Source organism: Maylandia zebra, linkage group LG9 (genome assembly GCF_041146795.1).
Source record: "Maylandia zebra isolate NMK-2024a linkage group LG9, Mzebra_GT3a, whole genome shotgun sequence".
NCBI classification, from domain to species: domain Eukaryota; kingdom Metazoa; phylum Chordata; class Actinopteri; order Cichliformes; family Cichlidae; genus Maylandia; species Maylandia zebra.
Genome location: NC_135175.1, coordinates 9,687,460 through 9,711,782, shown reverse-complemented (window position 1 = coordinate 9,711,782; position 24,323 = coordinate 9,687,460). Strand labels below are relative to the sequence as shown.

At 42.4% G+C, this 24,323-nt stretch overlaps 3 protein-coding genes across 4 annotated transcripts; 1 reads left to right on the top strand and 2 right to left on the bottom strand.

Annotated features, from left to right (window-relative positions):
• Positions 1-1,404: 1,404 nt before the first annotated feature.
• Positions 1,405-9,589, bottom strand: LOC143420547 (DIS3-like exonuclease 1). Its single transcript, XM_076888737.1, has 7 exons — positions 9,561-9,589; positions 7,070-7,333; positions 5,731-5,885; positions 5,377-5,555; positions 5,141-5,286; positions 4,306-4,477; positions 1,405-2,737 (listed from the first exon to the last, which is right to left on the bottom strand). The coding sequence occupies exons 1-7, from the start codon at positions 9,587-9,589 to the stop codon at positions 2,420-2,422; spliced, it is 1,263 nt and encodes a 420-aa protein (XP_076744852.1). The 3' UTR covers positions 1,405-2,419.
• Positions 9,590-9,613: 24 nt separating this feature from the next.
• LOC112435319 (leucine-rich repeat-containing protein 31-like) lies at positions 9,614-14,163 on the top strand. 2 transcript variants are annotated; one of them, XM_076887964.1, is made up of 4 exons: positions 9,614-9,707; positions 10,033-10,197; positions 10,352-10,507; positions 10,781-13,043. In XM_076887964.1, exons 1-4 carry the CDS (start codon positions 9,653-9,655, stop codon positions 11,236-11,238), a joined length of 834 nt encoding a protein of 277 aa, XP_076744079.1. In that variant the 5' UTR covers positions 9,614-9,652; the 3' UTR covers positions 11,239-13,043. The 2 variants fall into 2 exon arrangements, 1 of the variants encoding a protein (XP_076744079.1); XR_013100064.1 differs by lacking the exons at positions 9,614-9,707; positions 10,033-10,197 and adding an exon at positions 14,020-14,163 and having other exon boundaries at positions 10,299-10,507; positions 10,781-13,925.
• Positions 14,164-17,892: 3,729 nt separating this feature from the next.
• LOC143420470 (uncharacterized) lies at positions 17,893-22,543 on the bottom strand. Its single transcript, XM_076888685.1, has 4 exons — positions 22,446-22,543; positions 20,926-21,029; positions 19,351-19,947; positions 17,893-18,999 (listed from the first exon to the last, which is right to left on the bottom strand). The coding sequence occupies exons 2-4, from the start codon at positions 20,941-20,943 to the stop codon at positions 18,322-18,324; spliced, it is 1,293 nt and encodes a 430-aa protein (XP_076744800.1). The 5' UTR covers positions 20,944-21,029; positions 22,446-22,543; the 3' UTR covers positions 17,893-18,321.
• Positions 22,544-24,323: the final 1,780 nt, after the last annotated feature.

Sequence of the window (24,323 nt, the reverse complement as noted above, 5' to 3'; positions counted from 1 at the left end):
GCACTTATATTTCTGACCTCGTGTTATAACCGATTAAATGTGATCTCCTCTCTTTTCCCCCATTTTTGGTGGTGTGGGTGCTTAACTAGTTAAAGTACCAAACATCTGTCTCCTGTTGTTGTGTCACGTAGGAAAGAAGCATCAATATCTGATGAGCAGACTTGTTCATTTGTGCAGATTTCTTCTTTTGTGTGGTTGTTTTTTCCAAGTGGAGATGAGCATCTCTAACAAGTTGATTTGTTCACATTTGCACATCTGCATTTTTGAGAGAAATGAGTTTTTTGAGTTTGTGCACTATATGCATATAAGACAACCATTTCCTTTTTCAGTATTTTTGTGTGGTGCATTTTTCTCTGTTTTAACAAAAGAGGAACAAAGAACATTTAAGTCAACCTAAGACGATTTGTTTTAATTTTTACATGGTCTTACTGAGGTGATGCAAAGTGGAACATGCAAACTGTTTTTTTGGTAATGTGCTGGAAAAGCTTGATAATGGACCTTGAAAGTGCTTAAAGTGCTTAAATTTGACCCTGAACAATGAGTTTGAACCCTGCAGTTTACAGTTTCATTTTTCATTATCTCAGCTTTGCCTGTCTTTTATAAATCGTAGTAGACTGAGTGTGTCTGTGTTGACTGAAACCATCACTGTTTCTAATTCTCAACCCTTTCAGGCCCTTCAGCCTCTCAGACTGCTGACATGTTAGGAGACAAACCTCCAGCTGCATCCTCACCAAATGTCATCAAAGGTTCTACTGATGGAGATGAAACTGTAGAAGATCCTGACCTCGAGCCTTCCAACAACACCTCCACGCAACAAACCAGCCCGCTTCCCCCCAAAGACTCTGAGCCCGCTGAGGCTGAGACCGGCCTCAGCCCTGAGCAACAGCTCAGCAACGACTGTGTAGAGGGGGATTAAAGTTCACGTGCAGCAGTTTCTGCTGAAAAGCTTTGGCAGTGAGCAGATTTAAAGGTTTCCCAATGTTCGTGCCTGCTCATTCGAGTAATGTTGTGCATTTCTGGTGGTTTATATCTTGAGCACATGTTCCTACTGTGACGTCAGCTTTGGGTTAGCAAAGACATTTATAATCAATGGAAATAAATGTTTTTCTTATTTTTAAAAGTCCAAATCCTAAACGTATTTACCATGTGTTGGTATCTGTTACAGAAAAATATTTGAACTGATCCACAGTTCCTGCTCTGATGCATCTTCTTTCTCCAGTTTCACTATTGGCAGAATTTTGGTTGCAAACATGTTTCTATAAAAGGCCTCTGTGTGTGTGTAGTATGTGAGCTGTCAACTGACCATCACCCTCTTCCAAGCATTAAGTGCTCGTTCAATTATGAACAGTTCTTTCTTAAGCTACTGCAGGGACATGAAACGCAACACGATGAAGTGGCTCCATCTGCGCTAATGAAAACACCATTTTTAATTACAGGCCACTGCACACATATTGAAATAGTTATGTACAGTTCATATTTCTGTTGGTAGTTCTAGAAAACAATCTTAAAATCCACAAACCAAAAAACGCTTCTGATTATTTACCAGTTCAAACAATAAAAATGTCCTTGGTGTTGGTGTCTTCTATACAGGCTCTTGATATACAAACTATAAGATAAATACATCCTAGTTTTATACATCACTTCCAACACAACCAACCTCAGGTGTATTTCATTACTCTACGGGTTTATTTTAAAGTCTGCTAATGAGTGACATGAAGTTTTATCAGTCCGGTGACCTGTCCAGGGCGTATCCTGCCTCTCACCCTATGACAGCTGGGACAGATTCCAGGACGTGCAGAAGAAAATGGACGAGTGGACGTTTTATCATCTCCAGAACAATACTCGTGCTGGGTTTTGTATGAAGTGGTCACAGGTAGTACAATATGTGTGAACTCACCAAAAATGGTTCTATAACACAAGACATTTAATTTACACAAGACATTGATCCCACCAGTGAGATATTGAGATCACTGGTGCTGAGAGAAAAGCCTTTTGTTACCAGACTTCTTTAACCTGCTGCAGTTGACTAGTTTCCTGCAGGATTGAACCACATTTGCAGTGAGTACTAGGTCTTGTCAAAGTAACTGCTGACACTTCACTGGCATTAACACGTTCCCTATCCTCCTTACAACTAAGTTTAACTTGATGTGATTTTAAAAACTAACTTTTACAAAACGTATCCACTGATTCGGTTTGACTCTGGTTTCTAAAAAGATGGCGGGACATGTTTTTACTTAATATTGTGTTTGCTTTCCTGTGACTTCACACACTCGTGTGGTTTGTCCACACACAATCTGGAGCTACAAGAATGACCTGGATGACTCAGCACGAGTGATCTTCAATGATCACCGTTCTGTTAGCGCACAGCGTGCAGTTCTCACAAGTGTCTGCTTGGAGGTAAAGCTGGGCTACAGCGTTTCTATGCTGTTGTTGCCGGGAGGCGTGAAGCCCTTTCCAGATCCATCAGAGCCAACTCTCTGATTTCTTCCAGAATAGAGTACAGACTGGGAGTTTTGCTCTGACGAAACTCTCTTTCCTCTTTGGAGAGTTTGGGGCGCCGGGCTGTCTTCTCCTGAGCCAGCGCCTCTTCATTCTGACGCACCACCTCTTTGACCAGCTGACTGCGGCCCTGAGGGCTGGGCTGCTGGGACTTGGCACTGTGGTGAGGCTTGTTGCTGATGACCTCGAGGTTTAGACGGTCAGCGTGGCAAGTTGAAGAGTGGACAGAAATACGAACCTGAAGAGAGCAGAGAACGTAAGTCACAGTATTCCTCAGTTCGATCACTACACAGTAATGGCACCTACTGAAAATAGTCTAATGGAATGCTATGCAAAGACAGGCCCACTTAAGGTTTGTGACGTAATATATAACAGCAGTCCTCTCAGCACTGTGCGCAGCGTCACAGCTAAGTAGACAGTGGTGTAGAGTGGAGAAGTTTCCGACTGTGCCACAATTTTGTTCATAAATAGGATAAATTGGATACGTATGTTACACACACGTATCCAATGTAACAAACGTTCATCCATCCGTACACGAACTTTCTTTACTGTGCTTTCTAACATTCACACGACGTGGAGACTGGAGCAGAGGGGGAGAAAAACATTCATTAACACTGTGACCTCGGTCAAGTGTCACAGTGAGGTTGTTGTTTTGTTGATTTGTTTGTTGAATATCATCATCATCTCTTTGTTTGATATGATCATAGCTTGACAGCAGTCAATGCTGTGGTGGACAACTTGTGTTTGGGCTAATGTTTCTTTCTATCTTGTTTTGGCCACATGTGTCATCCATCATCATCCATCAGTAAGCTATGTTGTTAGCATTGCCTTTGCCCTTTGACATTTATGACCCCAGGATAAGTCCATGAAAGAAAGAAAAGATGTTGATAACAGTGGAAGCAGCAGTACTCTGTCACTTTTTCATGTCTTAAAGCCAAAGATGTGAGAATAACACACCGTTACTTCAGTTTCTTTTTGTTAGCTAACCTTAGGGTAATGTTTCCTGCTCTTTTTGCTTAAATCACATGCACTTATTCCTCACAATCATCGTGTGTAACATGCCTGAACTTAATATAACTTGACGCCAGTGATGGGCAGCAATGCATAATTAGATTACTTTTTTCAAGTAACGAGTAAAGTAAGGGATTACTGTTGCAAAAAAGGTAATTAGATTACTGTTACTGTCCCGTAAACACGCTGCTCTACTGTGTTACTAAACCGTGAGTTTGTTTGCAAGAGTGTCTCATGACAATGACATAAGTGCATGCGACGTTTGTGGTAACAAACGTGTGCAGAGCAACAATGGATCATTTATCGAGTGCGAGAGAGAGAGTGCGACCGTGCAGCGTTTAAAGGCGTTTATGTGAAAACAATTACCGCCCACTGTCATTTTTTATCTCCCTTTACAAAAAGGTTTGTGTAGAAACGCCACAAACTGGAAGCATTACATTTCTTGTCTTGGAGGAGAGCCTCCCCCCCCCCACACTTATGTTTTTGTTTTCATATAATATTTAAAAACAATAAACTGAATAACTTTAAATGATTTATTTTCAGGAATCATTTTCGTCTCATTCATCTTACTGACGTTTTGTTACCTTGAGATTAGCTAACAAAGCAGCAACCACACAACACTTTATCACAACAAGATCATAAAACGTCTCTTAATGTTGGACCACAAAAGATCCAGTAGTCGTATGAACCTGTGATTCATATACACTCATGCATATATATTTGGAATCGTCGCCTTTAGGCGCTGCATTGCTGGAAACCTTCTAAAATGATTGATTAGCGTTTTCTGTGACTTACGGTGATGTGGTCAAACAGTTTGAAGGTGGAGGTGCCACAGCTGGAGGTGGTGGTAATGCGGTCCGGGTATTTTCGCACAGTGCCACCCTGCCAATCACAGCTGCCGTCCTGTCCCGCTACCACCACCAGGCCCTCTTTGTTCTTCAGATACACAGGCCCCCTCACACCATACCTGTGAACAACATGGCTGTGGTCAGAGGCAGCCTTACTTACTCAGTGATATTACTCAACCTGCTTTGCGCCCTGTGATTTTAATCATTACATGGATTCTACAGCCTTCTCAAAATGACCACAGGTTACATTTTAATAAACTGTTAATATTGCATATCCCTGTAACACCACAAGCATGGAGAACACTGATGTTATTAAATTACACTTTCCTTGCAATAAACAAGCAGCAACCTCCAGAGGTTAGCTAAGCTAACGTAGAAGTGCCACAAACACAAGGCTGGCTCCAAAGCACCGTCCCTCCCCACAGACTCAACTTCAGCAATGCAATTAACTTATTTAAAGCCTGGTAGAGAAAAGATTCGGGGTTTTAGCCGATTTTCCCTGCTCACAATAAATGTTTAAGGAATTAGTTTAGTAAATTTATACAATTTAAAACTCATTTTGAGGTTTTTTAAGAGAAAATAAAACTAGCGTGTATACTGTTAAATATACATTGATTAGCGTGCAATTACATCTTCCAACAAATTCATTCATTGTCATAAACTTTGAATTCGTCTATTAAAAATACACGAGTGGTTGGCCGTCTGTGAGCTGCTGTACAGCTCCATTAAACAAAGGAAAAGAAGAAGACTGCAGAACAAAACACAGGACTGAAGGTTCTTACTCTGGGATAAACACCAAGACACCGTTGTCTCGAATGGAGTAGACAACAGCGTCAGCCACACAGCACGGGTCTGTCTGAGGGTCTCGTTCTCTGAAAAACAGACACTGAAACAGTGCTGTGGATCGCATTTGGGCTGCCTGTGCTGCCTGCAAATGAAACACAGACGTCAGCACAGCTTCTGTTAATAGAGTAAGAGGTGAATCATTGAAAAACACAAACAATAAAACACCCCTGACCCTGTTCTTGCTGTTGACATGGTGAGCCATTTCCTCCACTTCTTTGTTACTGGCTGGTGCTTTACCAGATACAACGCCCCTCTGCATGTGCAGGGCTGCGGTAAGAAGGCGGTGCACGACAATGTCTGCGTACCGACGGATGGGTGAGGTAAAGTGTGTGTAGCGATCCAGAGCCAGACCTACGACAACGAAGCAAATATCAGCACGTTAGCCTTCTTTCTAGTTCTCAGTCGAATAATTCTTCACAAACAACAGACGTTGGACAAGTGTGTGCAGACGTGTGATGGATGGACTGACCCACAGTCACACTGAAACTCTAGTGCAGCCAATAAAAGCTGTGCAGCGGTATCGTACCATAATGGTAGTATTGGTCTTGAGGATGAGCACCAGTGGAGAAGTACAGAGCCTGTGACATAGCAGTGGTGGCCATCATTCTGAACAACCTGTTCACCAAGGGGTCCTGTGGGTCCACAGCTCGGTCCAGTGAGGCAGCTAAAGCCTTGTTGGACCTGAAGGAACAGAGCCAGAAACCAGGGATGAGTGAGGCCTCTCATCTCAGCAGTCAGTGACACAAAGCTACTTGCATCACCATGTCTCTTGTCCTGGGACCGGTTCTGCTGTTGGTTTAACCCCCCCCCCCCCACAATCCTCCAACCGCACATTCATATTTTGTTTTCAAACTCCATTGCAGTTCATTCCACGCCTCAGATCCTCAGACCTTTTGTAAACAGTTAAACAAATAAAAGTTAACTGTAATAGATTACAGGTTGTAATTAAATAAATCACTGCCTCTTTTAAAAAACAGAAAAACAAACCATCTTTAATTATTTGAGTTGTTTGTTTTGTTCCCGTGTGAGAATATTCAACACTGCTCTCTGTGCAAAACGGGTTTAAAAGCATAAACAGCTGTGGGATCCTGTTTGTCCGGGATTTGAACCGGGGAACAAACTGCGGCAGGATCAGCGTTGTGCCGAGGTCGGCATCGCCGACAGCATGTGTTTCCCCTGCGTGGCGAGCGTTCGCTGGGCACGGAGTGTGGATCCAGGTTACGCCGCCTCCATTACAAACAGTCAGACGTGGAAGTAGTGATGTTTTAGTTTTGTAAAAAAGTGAAACCTGAGTGTCGTTACATTACCATTCAGTTTAAGGGTTACAACAGAAAATGAAATATTTATTGTCCTCTCGTGGTATCAGACGGGATTATTTTAACAAACGAAGGACATTTTGCCTGATAATTATATTTATCCTGTAACTTTACTGTGTAAAGAGCTAAAACCTCCAAAGTTTCAGGAGTAGTTAGTCGTTATAAGAAGTGTTTGTGAACTGAAAATCAAGAATGTGGGATCCTGTTTGTCCGTGATTTGGACAGCCCAGCGTGTGCTCCCGACGCAGGGGAAACTAATTCTGTCGGGGAGACCGACCTTGCCACGACAGCTGTTGTGAAGCTGAAGCCAAAGGCAAGATATGCTTCATCATATGTTCTAGTCTTTGGTTTGGAAGCATATTTGGCTTCAACCTCAACCTGAGCTGAAGGAACATGTCTTCTTCTTGTCTGACTGCTCATGTGACACCTGAGTGTGTCCCCGTGTTATCAAACATTTCAGGTTCACACACTTGTGTGTCTGAACATGATGTGCGTTGGACTACAATATGCATTTCCTCAGTTTCTATACTGAACAGTCAAAAACATTACCTGGTGTCAATGGTGAAACCTTTGGCCTTTGCAGTGTCCACCAGCTGGTTGAATAGCTCCTGTTGTGGTGGTGGGTGACACCTTAGAAGGGCCTGGTTGGGGAAAGCTTCCTGGATCTTGCGGGCCACCCAGTGGTTGGCGTAAATCATGCACTCTGCCACGGTCTCATGGACCTCCAGGGGCTGACGAGGGACCAGGGCCGTAATGTTCCTCTCCTCATCCAGCTGGGCACCCACCTGAAAAGGGAAAATGCTTCTAACGTGACTTCAATGAAAAAGAATATGAAAATGCATCAGTGGGCCACATTTTACTACAGTTTACTTTAACTCAGTTGAACATGCACCATTCCACCGGAACAAATGCTGCACGGAGAACCAAATGTGAATGAATCTCAACCTGAAAACAGTCTACTGTCTTTCCTACGTTCAGCTCTCTATCATACCAGTAAGAACACATATCCCTAACAGGCACACAGCTCTGCTCATGGGCACAGAAACTCCACCGATCTGCTGTTCATGCTTTTTGTTTATAGTGGACAGCCAATCAGAGTTTAAGTTAGCTCAAAGGAAATGTGCCTTAAAGAGAGAACAAAACTTTTCTCAGACTAAGGATGAACTGAGGGGACCCAAAGCACTTCAGCAGGAACCAAAAGAAGCCAGAAAGTTTGGATTTGAACACAGTTTTGGCCGTTTTATATAATAGATCAAGATGAAACATCTGTTGTCCTTATCCTTCAGGACAACAGATGTTTCACCAGCGGTCAATAATCCAGCTTTGTCAAGATAAGAACTTGATTTTTGGGTGGCAGCTCAATCATTAAACACACTTTTAGAAATATATTGGTTTTTCCACTATCCCAGAAGCAACCCGAGAGAATCATTTTTACTTCATATCAATATTCTGTGTGCGTACAGCCATAACAGGAATGCAATAACTGAATAATAAATAAATCCAAGACATCCTATTAGAGAGCATCTTATAGAACAACAGGAATTGTCCATATGAGGTTTTAACAGATGGCCGACCAGCCGCTGTAGATAAATGGCTGTGATCTAATGTGAAAACTGTCAGTGGTTTCACAGTGGAGTGCTTGGTTTCTTTATTCCAATATTCTCACTGAAATGACTTTCTGATAAAATGTTTTCTGCTGAGGAACGTGTTCTGCTTAGACGCCTGATTTTAAAAATAACGTCTCTATTAGACCGTACTATAATTTATTATCGATGAAAAGAAATATATGGTATCCATCTGTAATTCTGTAAATAACACAGCAAAAAACCAAACTAAACATAAAGACCTGGAAGACTCCTGCGTCTAAATTCATTCAGTTATTGTACTGAGTCCTGAACATGTTAGAAATATGGTATCTTCAACACATCAGTGGAGAATCTGTTCCAGGAGTTCAAGCGAGGCTTCTTCCTGGTGTGTGAGCAGGATTTGGTGAGGCTGTTTCGACCAGAGGAGCTGCAGGGAGTGCTGGTCGGCAAGGACGTGCATGACTGGGAAAAGTTCAAACAGGTACAGTCAGCCAAACAGACACAGGCTGTAGTTTCACAGCTGTCCTGTAGCACAATAACTGTGTACTGCATACTGTCAAAAGCATTCAGTCGGCTGCTTTAACACAAATATGAACTTGTGTCACATCTCAGTCTTAATCCAGACTTTTGTATGATAGTATAATATAATAGTCAGCCCACCCTTCGCAGCTATAACTGCTTCCACTCTTCTGGAAAAGCTTCTAATTCATCCCAAAGATGTTCTATCTGGTTGAGGTCAGGACTCTGTGCAGGCTAGTCCAGTTCTTCTACACCAAACTCACTCATCCATGTCTTTATGGACCTTGTATTGTGCACTGGTGCCCAGCCATGTGCACACATGCCCACACTTTACACTTGGCACAGTGCAGTCAGACAAGTACTTCTGGCAACCACCAAACCCTGACACATCCATCGGATTGCCAGTCAGAGAAGTGTGATTCGTCACTCCAGTAAACACATCTCCACTGCTTTAGAGTCCAGTGTTGAGATGCTTAAATCACTCCATCTGACGCTTTGCATTGTGTTTGTCAGTGTAAGGCTGGGATGCAGCTGCTCAGCCATGGAAACCAATGAAGTTTGGACATCTGTAACAACAGCAGACTGCAGATATTGGTGACTTAAGTGCACTATGAGCCTTAGCATCAGCTGACTCGCTGTCATTTCCAATTACTTCCACTTTGTTATAATATCACTAACAGCTGACTATGGAATATTTAATAGCGAGGAAATTTCATGACTGGACTTGTTGCACTGGTGCATCCTATCACATTACCATGCTGGAATTCATTCAGTTCCTGAGAGCGACTCGTCCTTTCACACATGTTTGTAGAAGTAGTCTGCATGCCTAGGTGCTTGATTTAATACACCTGTGTCCATGGAAGTGATTGGAACACATTAATTGAATGATTTGGATGTGTTAGGGAATACTTTTGGCAACATAGTGTATGCCTGACCTTACAAACTCTATGATTATAACAGTCATTTTCACTGTTTTCAGAACACAAGTTATGGTTGGAGATATCATGACCGCCACCCCACCATACAGATGTTTTGGGAGGTATTTGATGAACTAACTGAAGAGCAGAGGAAAGATTTCCTTCGTAAGTACTTGCTGAAGCCTCCATTATGATATGTTACTGAAATCACACTGTATCATATAAAACATTAGATTTTTCTGCGCTTTACCAAGATACATTAGAGAGCAGCATTGTTCTGATTAATATACTGTAAAGCTGCTTCTAGCTGGTGGACTGAGCCGCCTCACCTTTCACCTGGCTCACGTCACACACCTGGAGAGACTCGACCTCCACCTGTGTTGCCTCACGCGAGATGATCTAGAGGCTCTGAGTCAGTTGCTACCAATCTCACACGCCGGACACTAATCGCATGCTCGCTGCAGCAGTCATGTGACTCGTTGTTTTTCAGTCCAGGTGCTGCCCTCTCTCACTGCACTGACCGAGCTTGATGTGTCATCCAATAAGGAAGTGGGAGGTGTGGTCCACCTGCTGGTCTCCGCCCTCCCTGCGACACAAATGAGGAGGCTGCCATTCAACAGCTGCTACATGAGCAACGAGTCCTTCACTGCTCTGGGTAACACACACACACACACACACACACACACACACACACACACACACACACACACACTTGTTTATTTATAGAAGTTTTCCTTCAAGTCATTCTCCCTGAATACCTCTTCCACCCTCTAGCCTGAAATGGTGAAAACTTTGTGTTTATGCATCAGCCCTGGCGGTGTCCTATCTGCGCACGGTGGATATTTCCTGGTGTAAAGTGGTTGGCGGTCACTTGGCGCTCCTGCTGGATGCTCTGCAGCCATCAGTCGTCAGCGAGCTCCGTCTTTGCAGCTGCGAGCTCACCACTGATGACATGCAACATCTGGGTAACTAACACACAATGACATTATACTTTTTCTTTTTTGGTCTGTAGTGGATCATCAGGCTGCATAAATGTATATTAAGACAAGTAAAGCCTGAAGGAAATTGATATTTCTTTCATTTATTTCATGCTGCCAGCATCTGTAGCTGTCGTATAAAACAAAACAATGAAACTATTCGGTGTTATTTTTGTCTCCATCAGAAACATTGTGAACAAAACAGTAAAGTGAACAGGCATAAAGTGATCAGTTATCAATGGGTCCTCTTCCTCTGTGCAGCTGCCGTGTGCAGACGGGGCTGTCTCTCCTCACTCCGTGCACTGGATCTGTCCTACAACAGCTTGGTGGGAGACAACGGTTGGTGCAGTCTGTTTGCAGCAGGAGGTCTGGGCTCTCTGGAAGACGTGGATGTCAGTTTGCGACCTTCAACCTCTGCTCCGTGCTCAGCCTGGCTGCCCGCTCTGCTCCGAGCTCTGCCTCAAATTTCGGCGCTGGCTCGACTGGCCATGCAGAGGTGGACAGCTGACTGTCAGGAGAGAGAGCAGCTCAGGTACTGTCTGAAAAAGAGGAGCGTCCTGCTGGAAAGGGATCCAGATTTACAAGACACATCATCAGCATGTAAAGGGAACAGTCAGGAGAGCCTAGAAGAGAGTCAGCCTGAGGAGATTGGAGCGGACCGCACTGGAATTTACTGTCAAAGAGCGACCCACTTTGTTGCTTTATTATTATTTTTTTAAGTCTCTGTTACCACAAGAAGGTCAGTGTTGACGTCAGCTGCATCACGTCTGATGTAAACTGTGTCACACGTGATGGTTTCAGGGAATACTGGGAACTTACAGAGTTAAGCACAGCTGGTGTGGGTTATCATATTTGTCGTCTCTCACCTTGGCTGCAGGGTCTGGGTCTTTCCAATGCAGCAGTCCTAACACTTGAGACACACATGCCGAGAAGTGGGGATACCTGGAAATGGACAAAGGCTTTCAGCAGAGTTTTAAAGCAGCTATTCAGGAAAAGAGCTGTGAATTATCTGCATACCTTGTTAGGTAATCAGCTATTTTGGGGTTCTTTAACAAATCAACCAAAAGGTCGACTGAGTATTTTCTCGTCAGAGTACCTTCACCGTTCACGATGATGTTGAGCACAAGCTGGAGCGTTTGATGGATGTTCTTTGCATCAAAGAGCTACGAGGAAATCCCAGAGATTAGAGACAGGATATTATGTGAATCAGCATGAATGTTGTTTGTTGTTCAACAGATAAAAACAAGAAGAGAAAATAGAAACAAAGTAAAAAAGGAACAATTGTTTCTGCCGTTAAGAAAAAAAAATTGAGTCATGGCAGAGACCTGCAGAAGTCTTGAGTCTCATTTGATGACATTTTGTCAGATTGCCTTGTAATTTAAAAAAAACAAAACTGTTTTTTGAGCAAAAGTTCTCCAGGTTTTTTTGGAGTTCTTTCAAAGTTTTCTTATTTTTGGACGTTAGCTGCTTTTTCACTCTTTTTCAGTCCAGTCTGTGCATCTGAACATTTACAGAAAGATTTCTTTGTTTCGTCTTTAGACACTTTGTTAAACGCAGATCCCAGCAGAGTTCGCCTACCTTCTCTCCAACCTTCTCAGGTTTTGTGGATATTATACATGGTTATGCTGAGAATATGTCGGCTACTTTCCACTGGAAATGCCTTTTGGTTAAACTGTCAGCGAGGAATTTGCACTGTTACATTTTTATATAACTTTAATGCAAAAAAAACAGCTGCTTGTTTAAGTGAAAATACACTGATGGGGTTTTTTTCTATTCATGAAACAGGAGTGTGATCAGTTTAATAAAAGAAAAAATAACCATAACCAAGATATGAGGGGAAATCTTGGACAAATACAAGCAGACTGGAGCAGCCAGCGTTCAAAACACCGACGTTCAAGGTAACAGAAGGTTCCCGAGCCACATCCACCCAGCTGGTTTCTGTGTTTCTTGTGTATTTGTGTACACTGTGACTTCATGGCTGTCTTGGGCTCCAGCTCTTGTTTTGGTGTCTCATTAATTTGATTTAATGTCCTGCTTAGTGATAACATCACTCTTGGCCTCCCTGCACTGGCTTCCAATTGAATTTAGGATTCATTTTCAAGTTCTTTTATTGGTTTTTAAATCTTTAAATGGTCTGGCACCTGCTGAAGCCCTATGTCCCCACTCGTTCGCTCCGGTCAGCTGAGCAGCTGTTGCTCTCAGTCCCCAAATCACGGCTGAAACTGAGAGGAGACCGAGCGTTCTCTATCGTGGCTCCTAAGCTTTGGAATAATCTTCCTCTTCACATTAGGCAATCGACATCAGTGCTGGTTTTTAAATCCAGATTGAAAAAGCATTTTTATTCACTGGCTTTTGACTCAGTGGTTGACTGACTTGTATTTTATTGTTTTTCGCTATGTTTATTATTGTATCGTATTTATTATTCTTATGGTATCTATTATGTTTCTATTGTTCAGCAGTTTGGTCAGCCTTGTGTGTTTTTAAAGTGCTATATAAATAAACAATGATGATGATGATGAACATAGTAACGTGTGTTGGGTTGCTCTGTCTTCAGACTCACTGTCAGACTGATTAGACAGTGAGTCTGAAGGTGAGAGTCCTCACTGCCCACGCCTGTCTTTGGGTCTGACCAACACCGTTTCCTGTGTGTCATTCCCCCCTCGCCTTCCCCCCATCCGTCCTGTCTGCACTGACCTCTCCAATAAAGACAAAAGGCCTCATTTTCTGAAACTCTTCCTATCCCATCACCTTGCGAAGAATCACTTCACCATGTTGATTAATAAGGACGGTGGGAATGGTTTGAAGTCTCGTCACAGAAAATGTGCCAAAGGCAAAGAATCTGAGCTTGAAATAAAATGAAATGAAAGATCAGCCCCACACAGGGGTTAAATTCAGATGGAAACTCTTATCACACAAAGAGAACAAGCGAATAAATATATCTGAGTGTGGCCCCTCGACTGTCACAGTGTAGCTGACATTTGATCTTATCATGTGTTAAAGCTATTTTAATTACTGAAGAGAACCAGTGTCAAACTCAGCCCAAGTATGGTTGTACGTTAATCCTTAAAGCAACAACGTTTTTAAAGTTGCAGCGTCATTTTTACACCACACCTAAAATCCCACTAATCGTCCGGGCTCTTCACCCTATGACCACACGCTGGGGTATCTAACACCACATGACCCAAATGGAAACTATGTCAGCTGAAAGAAACCCATCGAAATGTGCAACACTTAAAACTTTGCCTGATTGGAGCATGGCTTCAAATACAGCCCTGAAAACAGACAGGCGGTCGTTGGCATTTCGTTACAAAGTTTCCTTGTTCAAAACTTCTGCTTCATTATAGCAACCGAGTGACTGGGATCTACGAGCTGAGCTTGTGTAAGATGTCTGACACTGGAAGCCCAGGTGAGCGGCCATGAAACATGTTTAAAGAACGGCAGCTGTTTTATCATAATTCTGTGGAGAGCTTCATCCTAATGAGGGCTCATGTCCTGAGCAGGGATGCAGAGGAGGAGGAGGAAGGTCCTGGACACATCAGTGGCTTATGTGCGTGGAGAGGAGAACCTGGCCGGCTGGAGGCCCAGAGGAGATAGCCTCATCCTAGAGCACCAGTGGGAGCTGGAGAAGATGGAGCAGCTGCAGGAGGTGGGGCCTTAAAAGATTCATAAAGAAATAAATCTGTTTAATATCGTAGAGGGAAAAATGACTTTTCAGCTCAAAGACCAAAGTGCTATTCTAAAAAGTTTTTTCTTAGAGTACAGACTTTACATGACTAACCTCCCCTCTTCTCCCCACCTCACATTCGCCCCCATCTTTCGTCCAGGTGGAAAAGACCCGTCACCTTCTGGGAGAGGCGGCTCCCGTGGGAACAGCTCCCACCACCAAGTCCCTGAGTGAGTCTCTGTCCCCCAGCGTGAGCTCCGGCACTCTGTCCACATCCACCTCCGTCTCCTCGCAGATCTCCAGCACCACCTTTGAAAGCGTGAGAAGGAGCTGGCCACCAAGGTGAGAAAAACGTGGGCTTAGTGGGCGTTCTTGTTGCTGCCTTCTTCCTTCTCTGCTCGGAGCTGATCGGTCTTGTTCCTGTTGTGTTGTAGTGCCTGCGCCTTCTGACACACACCTTCAATACTGAATACAAGCAGCTGGTGAACAGCATCAGTGACTGCAAGGTGAGAAATAATACAAAGAAATAAAAAAATAGCCTTTCTGTGTCACATCAGGGAGTTCCTATATTGACGTCTACCTCATCCTGCTGTTGTTTCACTTCAGCTTTCTCTCATCTCACCGATCGGACGTGATCCATCCGTGACGAGCTTCAGCAGTGCCACCCTCACCCCTTCCTCTACCTGCCCCTCTCTCTCGGACTCGCGCTGTGGCTCCATGGGCCAGAAGTAAACATATTTTTAGGAACATTGACCTCGATCTGCAAACGGTTATTGACAGGTTATCTATTTGATTCTAACTTGGTGTGATTTGTGTTAAAGGACCCCTGAGAACAGATCACGTGCCTCCAGTCCCTCCTGCTCAGACTGTGAAAACTTCCCGATGGTTCCCACTCTGGAGACCTCCTACCTTGCGCGGGCTGCAAAGAACGAGTTCCTGAACTTGGTGCCTGATATTGAAGAAATGCGACCAGGGTGAGTAATGCCATATTAACCCAAATACTGTCACTATGACATGTGTCTCACAGACCAAATGTAAGTCGACACTCATGTTCTCTAGTTCAAGCAGAAGTGATGTGGATCGATTCAAATTCCTGAGCCTGGATGATTTCAGCTGGAAACAAACCAACTCTGCTTCTTCCTCAGATAATTCAATTCAATTCAATTTTATTTATATAGCGCCAAATCACAACAAAAGTCGCCTCAAGGCGCTTCATAGATACAGAGAAAAACCCAACAATCATATGACCCCCTATGAGCAAGCACTTTGGCGACAGTGGGAAGGAAAAACTCCCTTTTAACAGGAAGAAACCTCCTCAGGGAGGGGCGGGGCCATCTTCTGCGACTGGTTGGGGTGAGAGAAGGAAGACAGGATAAAAGACCTGCTGTGGAAGAGAGACAGAGGTTAATAACAGATATGATTCAATGCAGAGAGGTCTATTAACTCATACTGAGTGAGAAAGGAGACTGGAAAGGAAAAACTCAATGCATCATGGGAATCCCCGGCAGGCTACATCTATTGCAGCATAACTAAGGGAGGATTCAAGGTCACCTGGTCCAGCCCTAAATATATACTTTACCAAAGAGGAAAGTTTTAAGCCTAATCTTGAAATCTTGTCTTCTGAATCCAAACTGGAAGCTGGTTCCACAGAAGAGGGGCCTGAAAACTGAATGTGTTCACTGACCGGTGTTGCCAGCTTTGGTGGCTCGTCTCCCGCTCGAAGAGGACCAAAAAGAGAACAATACAGTGTTCAGCTGCCTGGCTGTGCTCTACACACACAGCCCTGCTCTGGTACAGTAAAAACCACATTTACATTTGTTTACATTTCCAATGTAGAGGATGAGTTTAGATCACTGTGGTCCAAGCTTGTCGTCAGTTATAGAAACTGGATGTTGCACAGGAAAGTGTGTTTCCTTACATTTATTTTGTGTTGACAGAAGTCTTTGATTCATATTGATTATTAAAGCGGGCTTTAACCTGTGGAGAAACGCGTGTGTTCTTGCTCCTTCAAACGGTTTTCTTCAGAGATTTCTCACTGTTTGTACACATGCTGAGTGGCTAGTTTTGAAAACACTTACTTTACCTTTACTACTCTGCTCAGAAATGCAACCTGTGACCTTACACAGCCCAAAAACTTATCCTAAAACATAAATTAACAAGGACAGAAGCTTTTTACAAATGCTTCAACAGTGTAATTCTAACAAGGTATGCAATACATCTAATGTCAGTTCAGAGGTATGAAGTGATGACACTTTGACATCACTGAATAAAAGCAGTCTTGTCATAATAAGCTTTGCTGTGGACAGTTGGCGCGTTCATGTTAAACTTTTTCTTACAAATAAAAAAGGTAATCAGATGTTAAGTTTGTTCAGTTTTAGTTGTTCTCATCGTGTTGCTCCTCAGATCTCCCGTTGTCCCTGAGCCTGACTAAAGCCCGGCAGCTTGTTTTCAGGGCATGGCAATGCAGATATGAGCTAAATGTGACACAGCAAAGAAAAATCAGAATCAAGAAACCCTGAGCTGACTTTCATGGCTGCAGACGTGACATTAAGAGCCTCACAGATCAAAAAAGTATGGGATTTAAACTGCTTCTAGACCTGCACACGTCTGTTTCCAGGGCAGGATATCCATTCCAGTGCAGCAGAAGGAGCGGTCAGTGTGGACCTCGGTGCTGTACAGGACCTCCTGGAGCTGCTTGTCTCCTGGCATCTGGGCTTTCACTCGTATCTGAAGGACAAAATAGGAAAATCAAGTTGCTCTCACTGTCACCTGATTTCCACAGACTGCCATCTGACCACATCCCTGCAGTTGGATCCCACCGCCGTACCTCTAGGATGGGTCTTCTTGTTGTCAACCCAAACCACCCTCTCCTTCAGCTCTGAGCTGAATATATACACATGATTGCTTCTTAAAAAACAAACAAAAACAAAAAAACGTCCCCACACGGAGTGAGACTCAGTCTTGGATGCCCAGATCAGCCAGTGTGGTGTCCAAGAAAGGGAAGGGTTGGTTTGCCAAGTTGGGCTGTACCTCGATGGGCAGTGTCACCAACATGGGGATATCCTGCTCCAGTCTGACGCGCAACATCTTGTTGTGGGACCCCGGGAGCTTCCTGTCTGCCGATCCGCCTCTCCGTCGGCCTGCTCCACAGTCGCCGCCTCCTCCAGAGAGCGTTTTGTGTCGTCTGCTGCCAGCTTGACTTGCTGATCTTTATCTCAGGAGGCAGTGGGTTTTTACCCTCTCCCCCTTTGATCCTGTGCGTTATCGTTTAAAACTCGCTATCTGCATCTTTTGGCTCCAGCACGTCTTTATTGTTAGAGTTGTTGCTTGCTGTGTTCTTCTGCAGGGTGCTGATGATTCATTGTTCTGCTTCTTCTGATGGTAAACGCCTCTGGAAAGCCTGAATATGTGAGCGCGTCTGATTCATACAGAGTTCTGCTCTGCCCCCCCGGACTGATATATGCAGCCAGTGTGAATGTGTGTTATGTATCACTCACATGTTAGGTTCATTAGACTGACACAAGAGTGATGCACAGATGTTGGTGTTTTTAGGGCCAAGTGTGAAAGTGGAAGAAAGACAATTTGCAGGTTTCTTTTGAAATGTTAAAAGAATGTTGGAAATTTGATCAGAATACAGTAAAAATGAAAGAAACAGATATTTTTCTCAGATCATTGTGTTAAATTGTCATAATCGCCGTGTTCTCTTTAAGACTATCAGCTCTACTCTAAACAACCCTGAAAGCCTCTGCTGACACATGTCATCAGTTCCTTTCTTTCTTTGTAAACAAGGTCGAGTCTGTCAGGTCAGCAATAGAACTTCCTACAGATGACCCATCAGTGTTTATTCCATGACTGTAAACATGTTTCCATTTGTCACTTCAGTCTTTACTCTGAAATACAGGAAATGACATCATGGCTCAAAATCTTTGTCGTTCAAACAATTCTTTATTTAACAATATTTTAACTTTATTTAACAAAATACATTCAATAAAAACTTAAACAACAGAAAACTGATTTTTAATCCAACCACTGAAAAAAAAAGGTAACGACTGAACACAAACAGAAGAACAATTTATAAAGATTAACATGGAACTACAGGAAGTTTGATTCACAGCCTCATTTGAACTTAAACTTAAACTTAAGGAGAGCCGACCTGAGCTCTGTGGAGCCTGATCTCCAGGGTTTTAAGTTGGACTCTGAAACCAGAGGATGTTTCTCTCTCTTCAGATTCACTCTGATCCTGTGATGGGAACGATTTTAGCCCTGCGTGATCGCGCTGATGTTTGCACAGAGCAGATGATGAAGTGAATGTTTTGGCACATTGGTAACAGTGAAACAGTTTATTAGTAACGTGGGATCGTTTGTGTGCAGAGTATGAACTGAGATTACTGAAGCTCTTGTCACACTGCTCACAGCTGTAGTTTCCTTCCATGTGTGTACGTTCATGCTCGTTACGACTACCTGAATGTGAGAAGCTTTTGTCACAGTGTCTGCACTTGTATGGTTTCGCTCCTGTGTGGACTCGTTTGTGTCTTTTAAGGTGACCTGCAGTGGTGAAGGATGACCCACACTGATCACAGAGGTGCTTTTTGACCCCACTGTGAAAGAGTTCATGTTGTTTTAACTCAGCTGATGTGGGGAAGCTTCTCCCACATTCTTTGCAGTATTTCAGTTTGTCTCCAGTGTGTTTACGTTGATGTATTTTTAGGCTGGCTTGGTGACTGAAAGTTTTTCCACAGATGTCACAACGAAAGTCTTTCCCACCACCACAGCGATGACAGGGTTGAGAAGTGGATCCATCTGTGTCGCTCTGCTTCTAAACAAAGACACAAAGACAGTGTAAGTCAGTCCTTCAACACTTTTATCCTGAAAGTCGCCTGAAATAAAGAGCATCTCTGCAGACGTCCAATTACATTTTACTGTTTCGATTAACACACTCAGTTTACTGGGCTACAATAACTACAATACTACCACCATAATACTACAGCAATACTTATTTAATATTACAGTAACATCTGACTTACACTTAAATGAAATGAAAACCTGAATAATGGCTCAGAGCTACTCTTCGGTGCAGTAGAAGTGCTAACATGCTAACACAATTTAATGAGCAGACTTGTTCCAAACAGTCAGACTGAACTTACAAGAATAAAATAAAAATACAAACCTCACAGTAACTGCACTTGTAGAGTCTCTTTCTGGTGTGGATCTGTTGGTGTTCTCTCAGGTACTGTGGAGTTTTAAAAGTCTTCTCACACAGGTCACATTGATAAGGTCTCTCCTCAGTGTGGGTAAACATGTGGTGTTGTAACTGTGCGTCTGTTGTAAAGTATTTACCACACTGATCACACCAGTACACATCTTCTCCGGAGTGAATGCGTAGGTGTATATTTCGGTACCCTAGCTGGCTGAAGGTTTTTCCACAGATGTCACAGCTGTATGCCTTAACTCCAGAGTGGGTAACTAGATGTCTCTGCAAGTGGCTACTTCGAGTAAAAGCTCTGCCACACTGATCACAGCTGTAAGCTTTAACTCCACTGTGGACGACTTGGTGTCTTTTCAGGGAATTCTTCCAGGAAAACGACTTTCCACACAAGTCACAGCTGAACGGTCTCTCTCCAGTGTGGATGAGCTGATGTTGTTTTAGTTTAAACTTCCAGGTAAAATCCTTCCCACACTCGTCACAGGTGTATTTTTTCTCTCTCTTGCTTCTGTGAGGTTTGTCGGCCTCCTGAGAGTGCTGACTTCTCGGTCCATGTTGGTCCTGCAGTGACAGAGATACAGAGTCAGTGAGTGAAATGCAGTCATTGAACAAACTGAAGCTTCAAACTCCCTCCATTAACACTAGTTTTAAACCTGAAGGTGGAGTGTGGCACCAAACACCACCAGAACCTGAACGACTGCAGGTGCTGATAAGTTGCGGTCGCGGTATTTCAACATCTAGTTAGCAATACAGAAGACGAGCGAGAATAAATGGAGTAATATTTTTTACGTGGCAGGTAATTTCAAATGCAGCGATTCTATCAGCCCAACAAACATCAGTAAACACACAAACTGTTTGTGTGCAGTTTGTCTCACAATGTGATGTAAAGACTGCAGTAAAATCCTCTGCAGGTTAGTGCAGGATAAGCAGGCAAGTTTACTGTAATGTGATGGATTTAAGTAAAGAACAGTGTGTGACTGGTGCACAGTGACTGTGGTGCTCATGTCAGAGTTAGATTACATCAAGTGTAGCAGAGATTAACTTAAACTTAAGCTCATGATGCTGACATTCATTCACTGAGCTCCACCCACATACCAACAGTATAGTGTATAATATAAAGACAGTGTACTGTCAGTGTAGAGAAAGGAAATCAGCCAGGACAACTCGTGAAACATCTGCTGACATCTGGTTGAATTCACAGAGAGCAGCAGGTCAGCTGATCACAGCCTGTACATTAAAAAAAATCTACTGGAGCTCTCAATAGAAATGATTGTGAGCTGTGACCCTTTTCCCCACACTGAGCCACTACAGCTGATTTTAGGGTTGAATCCTGCTGAATCCCACTTTAACATCTTCCTGCTCATTTTGATGTTTAGAGGCAACGTCACCGTCTAAGATGTAGGCATTGTATACATTGTATACATTATTTCTACATTACATTAATATTGCACAAGGTTCACTTAGTTTAGCATAAAATATACATACTGTATCAGTACTTCAGCTTTTAATGGAGTATTTCTTAACACTAGTATCTGTCACCTTCTGTGTTGAGCTCATTGTTTTCTCTGCAGTGGCTGAGCTGAGTCCAAGTAGCTGAAATTTCCTCTGCTGCTCCGTCAGACTCTTCTCCTCCTCCTGATCAGCTGGGACACAAAACAGAACTTTGTTAAGCTCCACACTGCACTGAAGAGTCAAAGTGTCTCATATGTTCATCTGAGAACACACAGAACACATTTTAGCTTCCTTGGGTGGACAACTTGTTTGAAACAAACACAAAAGGTTTGAACACCGATACCAAATTCAGCAGTATGGCACACCAGTACCAGGAGAGCAATTCCTCTTTAAAATATGCCCTGGCCAAGAAAAAACCCGACAATATACGTGTGCCGTGAGAAATGATAGATAGATAGATAGATAGATAGATAGATAGATAGATAGATAGATAGATAGATAGATAGATAAAATTTATTTCAAACATGCAAATATAATTGAAATAACAACAGAAAAAAATAAAAATAACAAAACTTAAAAATCATCAAGTTTTCATGTAAATATCTATGTCTACAGAATGTGTGTGCTCGAAAAGGAGTAGGATGAAGTTTTCTTGTTCCTACCCCCTTATTTCAAATTTCATTGCTTACAAATCCATATCCAGGATTCAACATTATTTGATCATATATTTAACTATGTACAAGTCTAACACATTGAACATACACAAATAAAACCATTTTCAGCACGTAAACCAGAACAACAACAAACTACATTTTTTACATAAACTAATCACTCTGTTTATAACAGCCGCTTAATCTCTGAGTTTATTTTCTATCTATGTGACAAAAACCTTAATGAACACTTAAGGTTGGGTTACTCAGGCCTTGATTTATAAAAAATGAGGACACAATGAGACAACTCAGTCACTGAGAGGAAGATTTCCTATATTCATGCAATTTATTATTTTTTGAACAATCCTGTGAATTTTTGTATTGATGTACTTGTCTTGATTTCATCTGTATATCCGAGTGGGTGTAGAAATCTGAGCCATCATCTGAGTAAGCCTCATCACAACTTTGCGCTGATAAAGGCAGCTGTGTTTTAGCCTGGAACACATTTATTTTTACATTTCTCATAAATGTATTTCATTATAGCACTTTTACCGCCAACATGTTGGGTCTTTTGGAGCCGGAAGTGACCTTATATGGAAGAAGGGTGGCGCTAGCTAGCTTAGTTAGCAAGCTGCATTCATAAGCTGTGCAGGTGCCACAGAGATGCTAAGTAGCCTTAATAACAGACTAATAAAACAACAGAAACTCTGATTACAATGAGCTCATTTAAAAGCTTTCTTCTAATAAAATTATTTTCTTCTCTGTGTTTCACAACCTTTTGCTGATATCTTTCTGTAAATTAGTTTAAAGCAGCTTGAGTCAATTTAGTCAGATTTTTTTTTTCCAACTTGTTCACAAAAACTTGAGAAGAGACACCGAGGAGAGCAACAGAAAGCCTCATTCAGGAGCTAAACTCAAGATTAACTAGACTCGGATTAATATTAGCTCGGTGCTTACCTTTAAATCAGTCTTGACAATAATCGGAGAGAAAAACACCATAAAGCGGGAACTCGGCTTCTTCTTCTTCTGCTCTTGTATGTTTTGGCGGTTAAAGCTTTAAGGCGCATTACCGCCACCTGCTGGACTGGACTTTTCATGTCCCAAACATCATCAATTGGGCACAAATTTGTTGGAGTTTCTGTTAATAAAAAAGATGGAATTCAAGGATCTTGTTATTTGGTTTGTTCGTTTTCACCATTTACTCTACAATTTTCTGCCAGTGTATAGCAAACCCCACAGCTCAAATCAATGAAGAATTTAGTATTTTTAACATATTGCTTAAGCTGGAACCAGCAGCTATATAGGCCTAATTTTTAATCCAAACATGTGATAGAGGTTTACCACCAGGAGAAGCAGACTGTAAATAAAAGACTGTGCTACTGAAAACTGTTAGTCTGACTTTGGATTGTAAATATGTTTCCATTTGTCACTTCTGTATTTGTATATGGCTCAAACTATTTGTTATGAAAGCAAAACAAACAAACTGATGTTGTATAAATTGATTCAGGATTATTTACTTCGAGTCCAGAAATCATAGCTGTCTCATCAGATCCAGTTGTGACATTAGCTATAGTTTCCGCGGAGGGTACTTGGTTCTGTATGACAGCACAGCTTTTAGGTTGAATTCAAGCGCTTGAGTACAGCCTGATAATTAGAGGCCTGCAAACATGTTTGCTGATGAACTTTGGAAGTAAAAGTACAGACAGCTATAGAAGACACAGGACACGAGATGGGTTCATTATTTCTTTTGAGTTCCATGTAACAATCCGTAACTCTGTAATTAATGAATGTGCCATTTAATCTTGGCTGCAGCCAAGATTAAATGGCACATTCATTAAATGGCTAAAATGGGTTGGCTGCCGTTCAGCATTTAGTACAAGTCAGCTTTTGATCAGAAAGTTTTCTGGTTTGATCCCTGGCTGCTCCAGTCTGCAGGCGAAATATCCTTGGACAAGATTGTAATCCCAAGCTGCTTTCTGATGCATCCATTGGAGTGTGAATGCTTTATAGAGTTTGTGAAACAGTTGTACGTGTGGTCAGATTGTTTTGTATTTGTGTGTGGATTGAAGCACATGTCTGAGAGCACATCAATCACTGCACATATTTTTTAAAATCTTAGTTTAAATAAAGTTTTTGATTATTTATTATAAAAAAGAGATGATATATATATAATGCAGTGGGCACTCTACCAGCTAACATGTCAGTTAATTTGACACATTGATTTATTTATCATTTCTTTTTCTCTCTCAGCTTTTCAGCTCCATATTTTTGCCATTTCTTCCACACTCAACTCTGTTCTACAAGGTGAGCCCACAGTTAATGTAGGAGAGGGCAGGTGGCATTAAGAGATTTGATTGGGCAATCTAGGGCCCAGTTAGTTCTTCCTTTTGGTGAAAGCTGGGCTCTTCAGTTCAGCATGGTACAGCTCCAAAGATTCTGCAACATCAAACCCTCTGTCTGCTAATGTTACATCACCTGGGCTGAGGCAGTCCAGGTAATTGCAACAGTTTCTTGAAATTAGTTAATTCAGATATAAACAGAGTGACAGTTTACAGATTCAAACATGTCTCAGAGAAAACAGAAAAAAACAGTAAAGCCCAACTCTCCTCTTTGTGATCAGGAAGACAAAATTCAACTTCCTGATCAAGTAGACAAATCATTCAACCAGCTTCTAGAAAAGGAAGATATTCAAAAGTTGAAAGAAATGGAACTCCTAGACATGCAGGGAAGAAACTTTGAGCTCCAAGCAAAGCTTGATAAAGCACTAGAAAAACTAGTGCTGAAGGACAAAAAGAATCAGGAGCTGCAAGTAAAGCTTGATGAAAGACCGCACAC

Coding starts and splice junctions, on each gene's coding strand:
- LOC143420470 (XM_076888685.1), bottom strand. Junction 19,000..19,350: donor ACAAGTGCAGTTACTGTGAG/GTTTGTATTTTT, acceptor GTCTTTGTTTAG/AAGCAGAGCGACACAGATGG.
- LOC112435319 (XM_076887964.1), top strand. CDS start 9,653: ATGTTTTGGGAGGTATTTGATGAACTAACTGAAGAGCAGAGGAAAGAT. Junction 9,708..10,032: donor GCAGAGGAAAGATTTCCTTC/GTAAGTACTTGC, acceptor GTTGTTTTTCAG/TCCAGGTGCTGCCCTCTCTC. Junction 10,508..10,780: donor TGATGACATGCAACATCTGG/GTAACTAACACA, acceptor TCCTCTGTGCAG/CTGCCGTGTGCAGACGGGGC.
- LOC143420547 (XM_076888737.1), bottom strand. CDS start 9,589: ATGACTGTTATAATCATAGAGTTTGTAAG. Junction 5,556..5,730: donor AGACCAATACTACCATTATG/GTACGATACCGC, acceptor TCGTTGTCGTAG/GTCTGGCTCTGGATCGCTAC. Junction 4,478..5,140: donor GTCTTGGTGTTTATCCCAGA/GTAAGAACCTTC, acceptor TGTTGTTCACAG/GTATGGTGTGAGGGGGCCTG.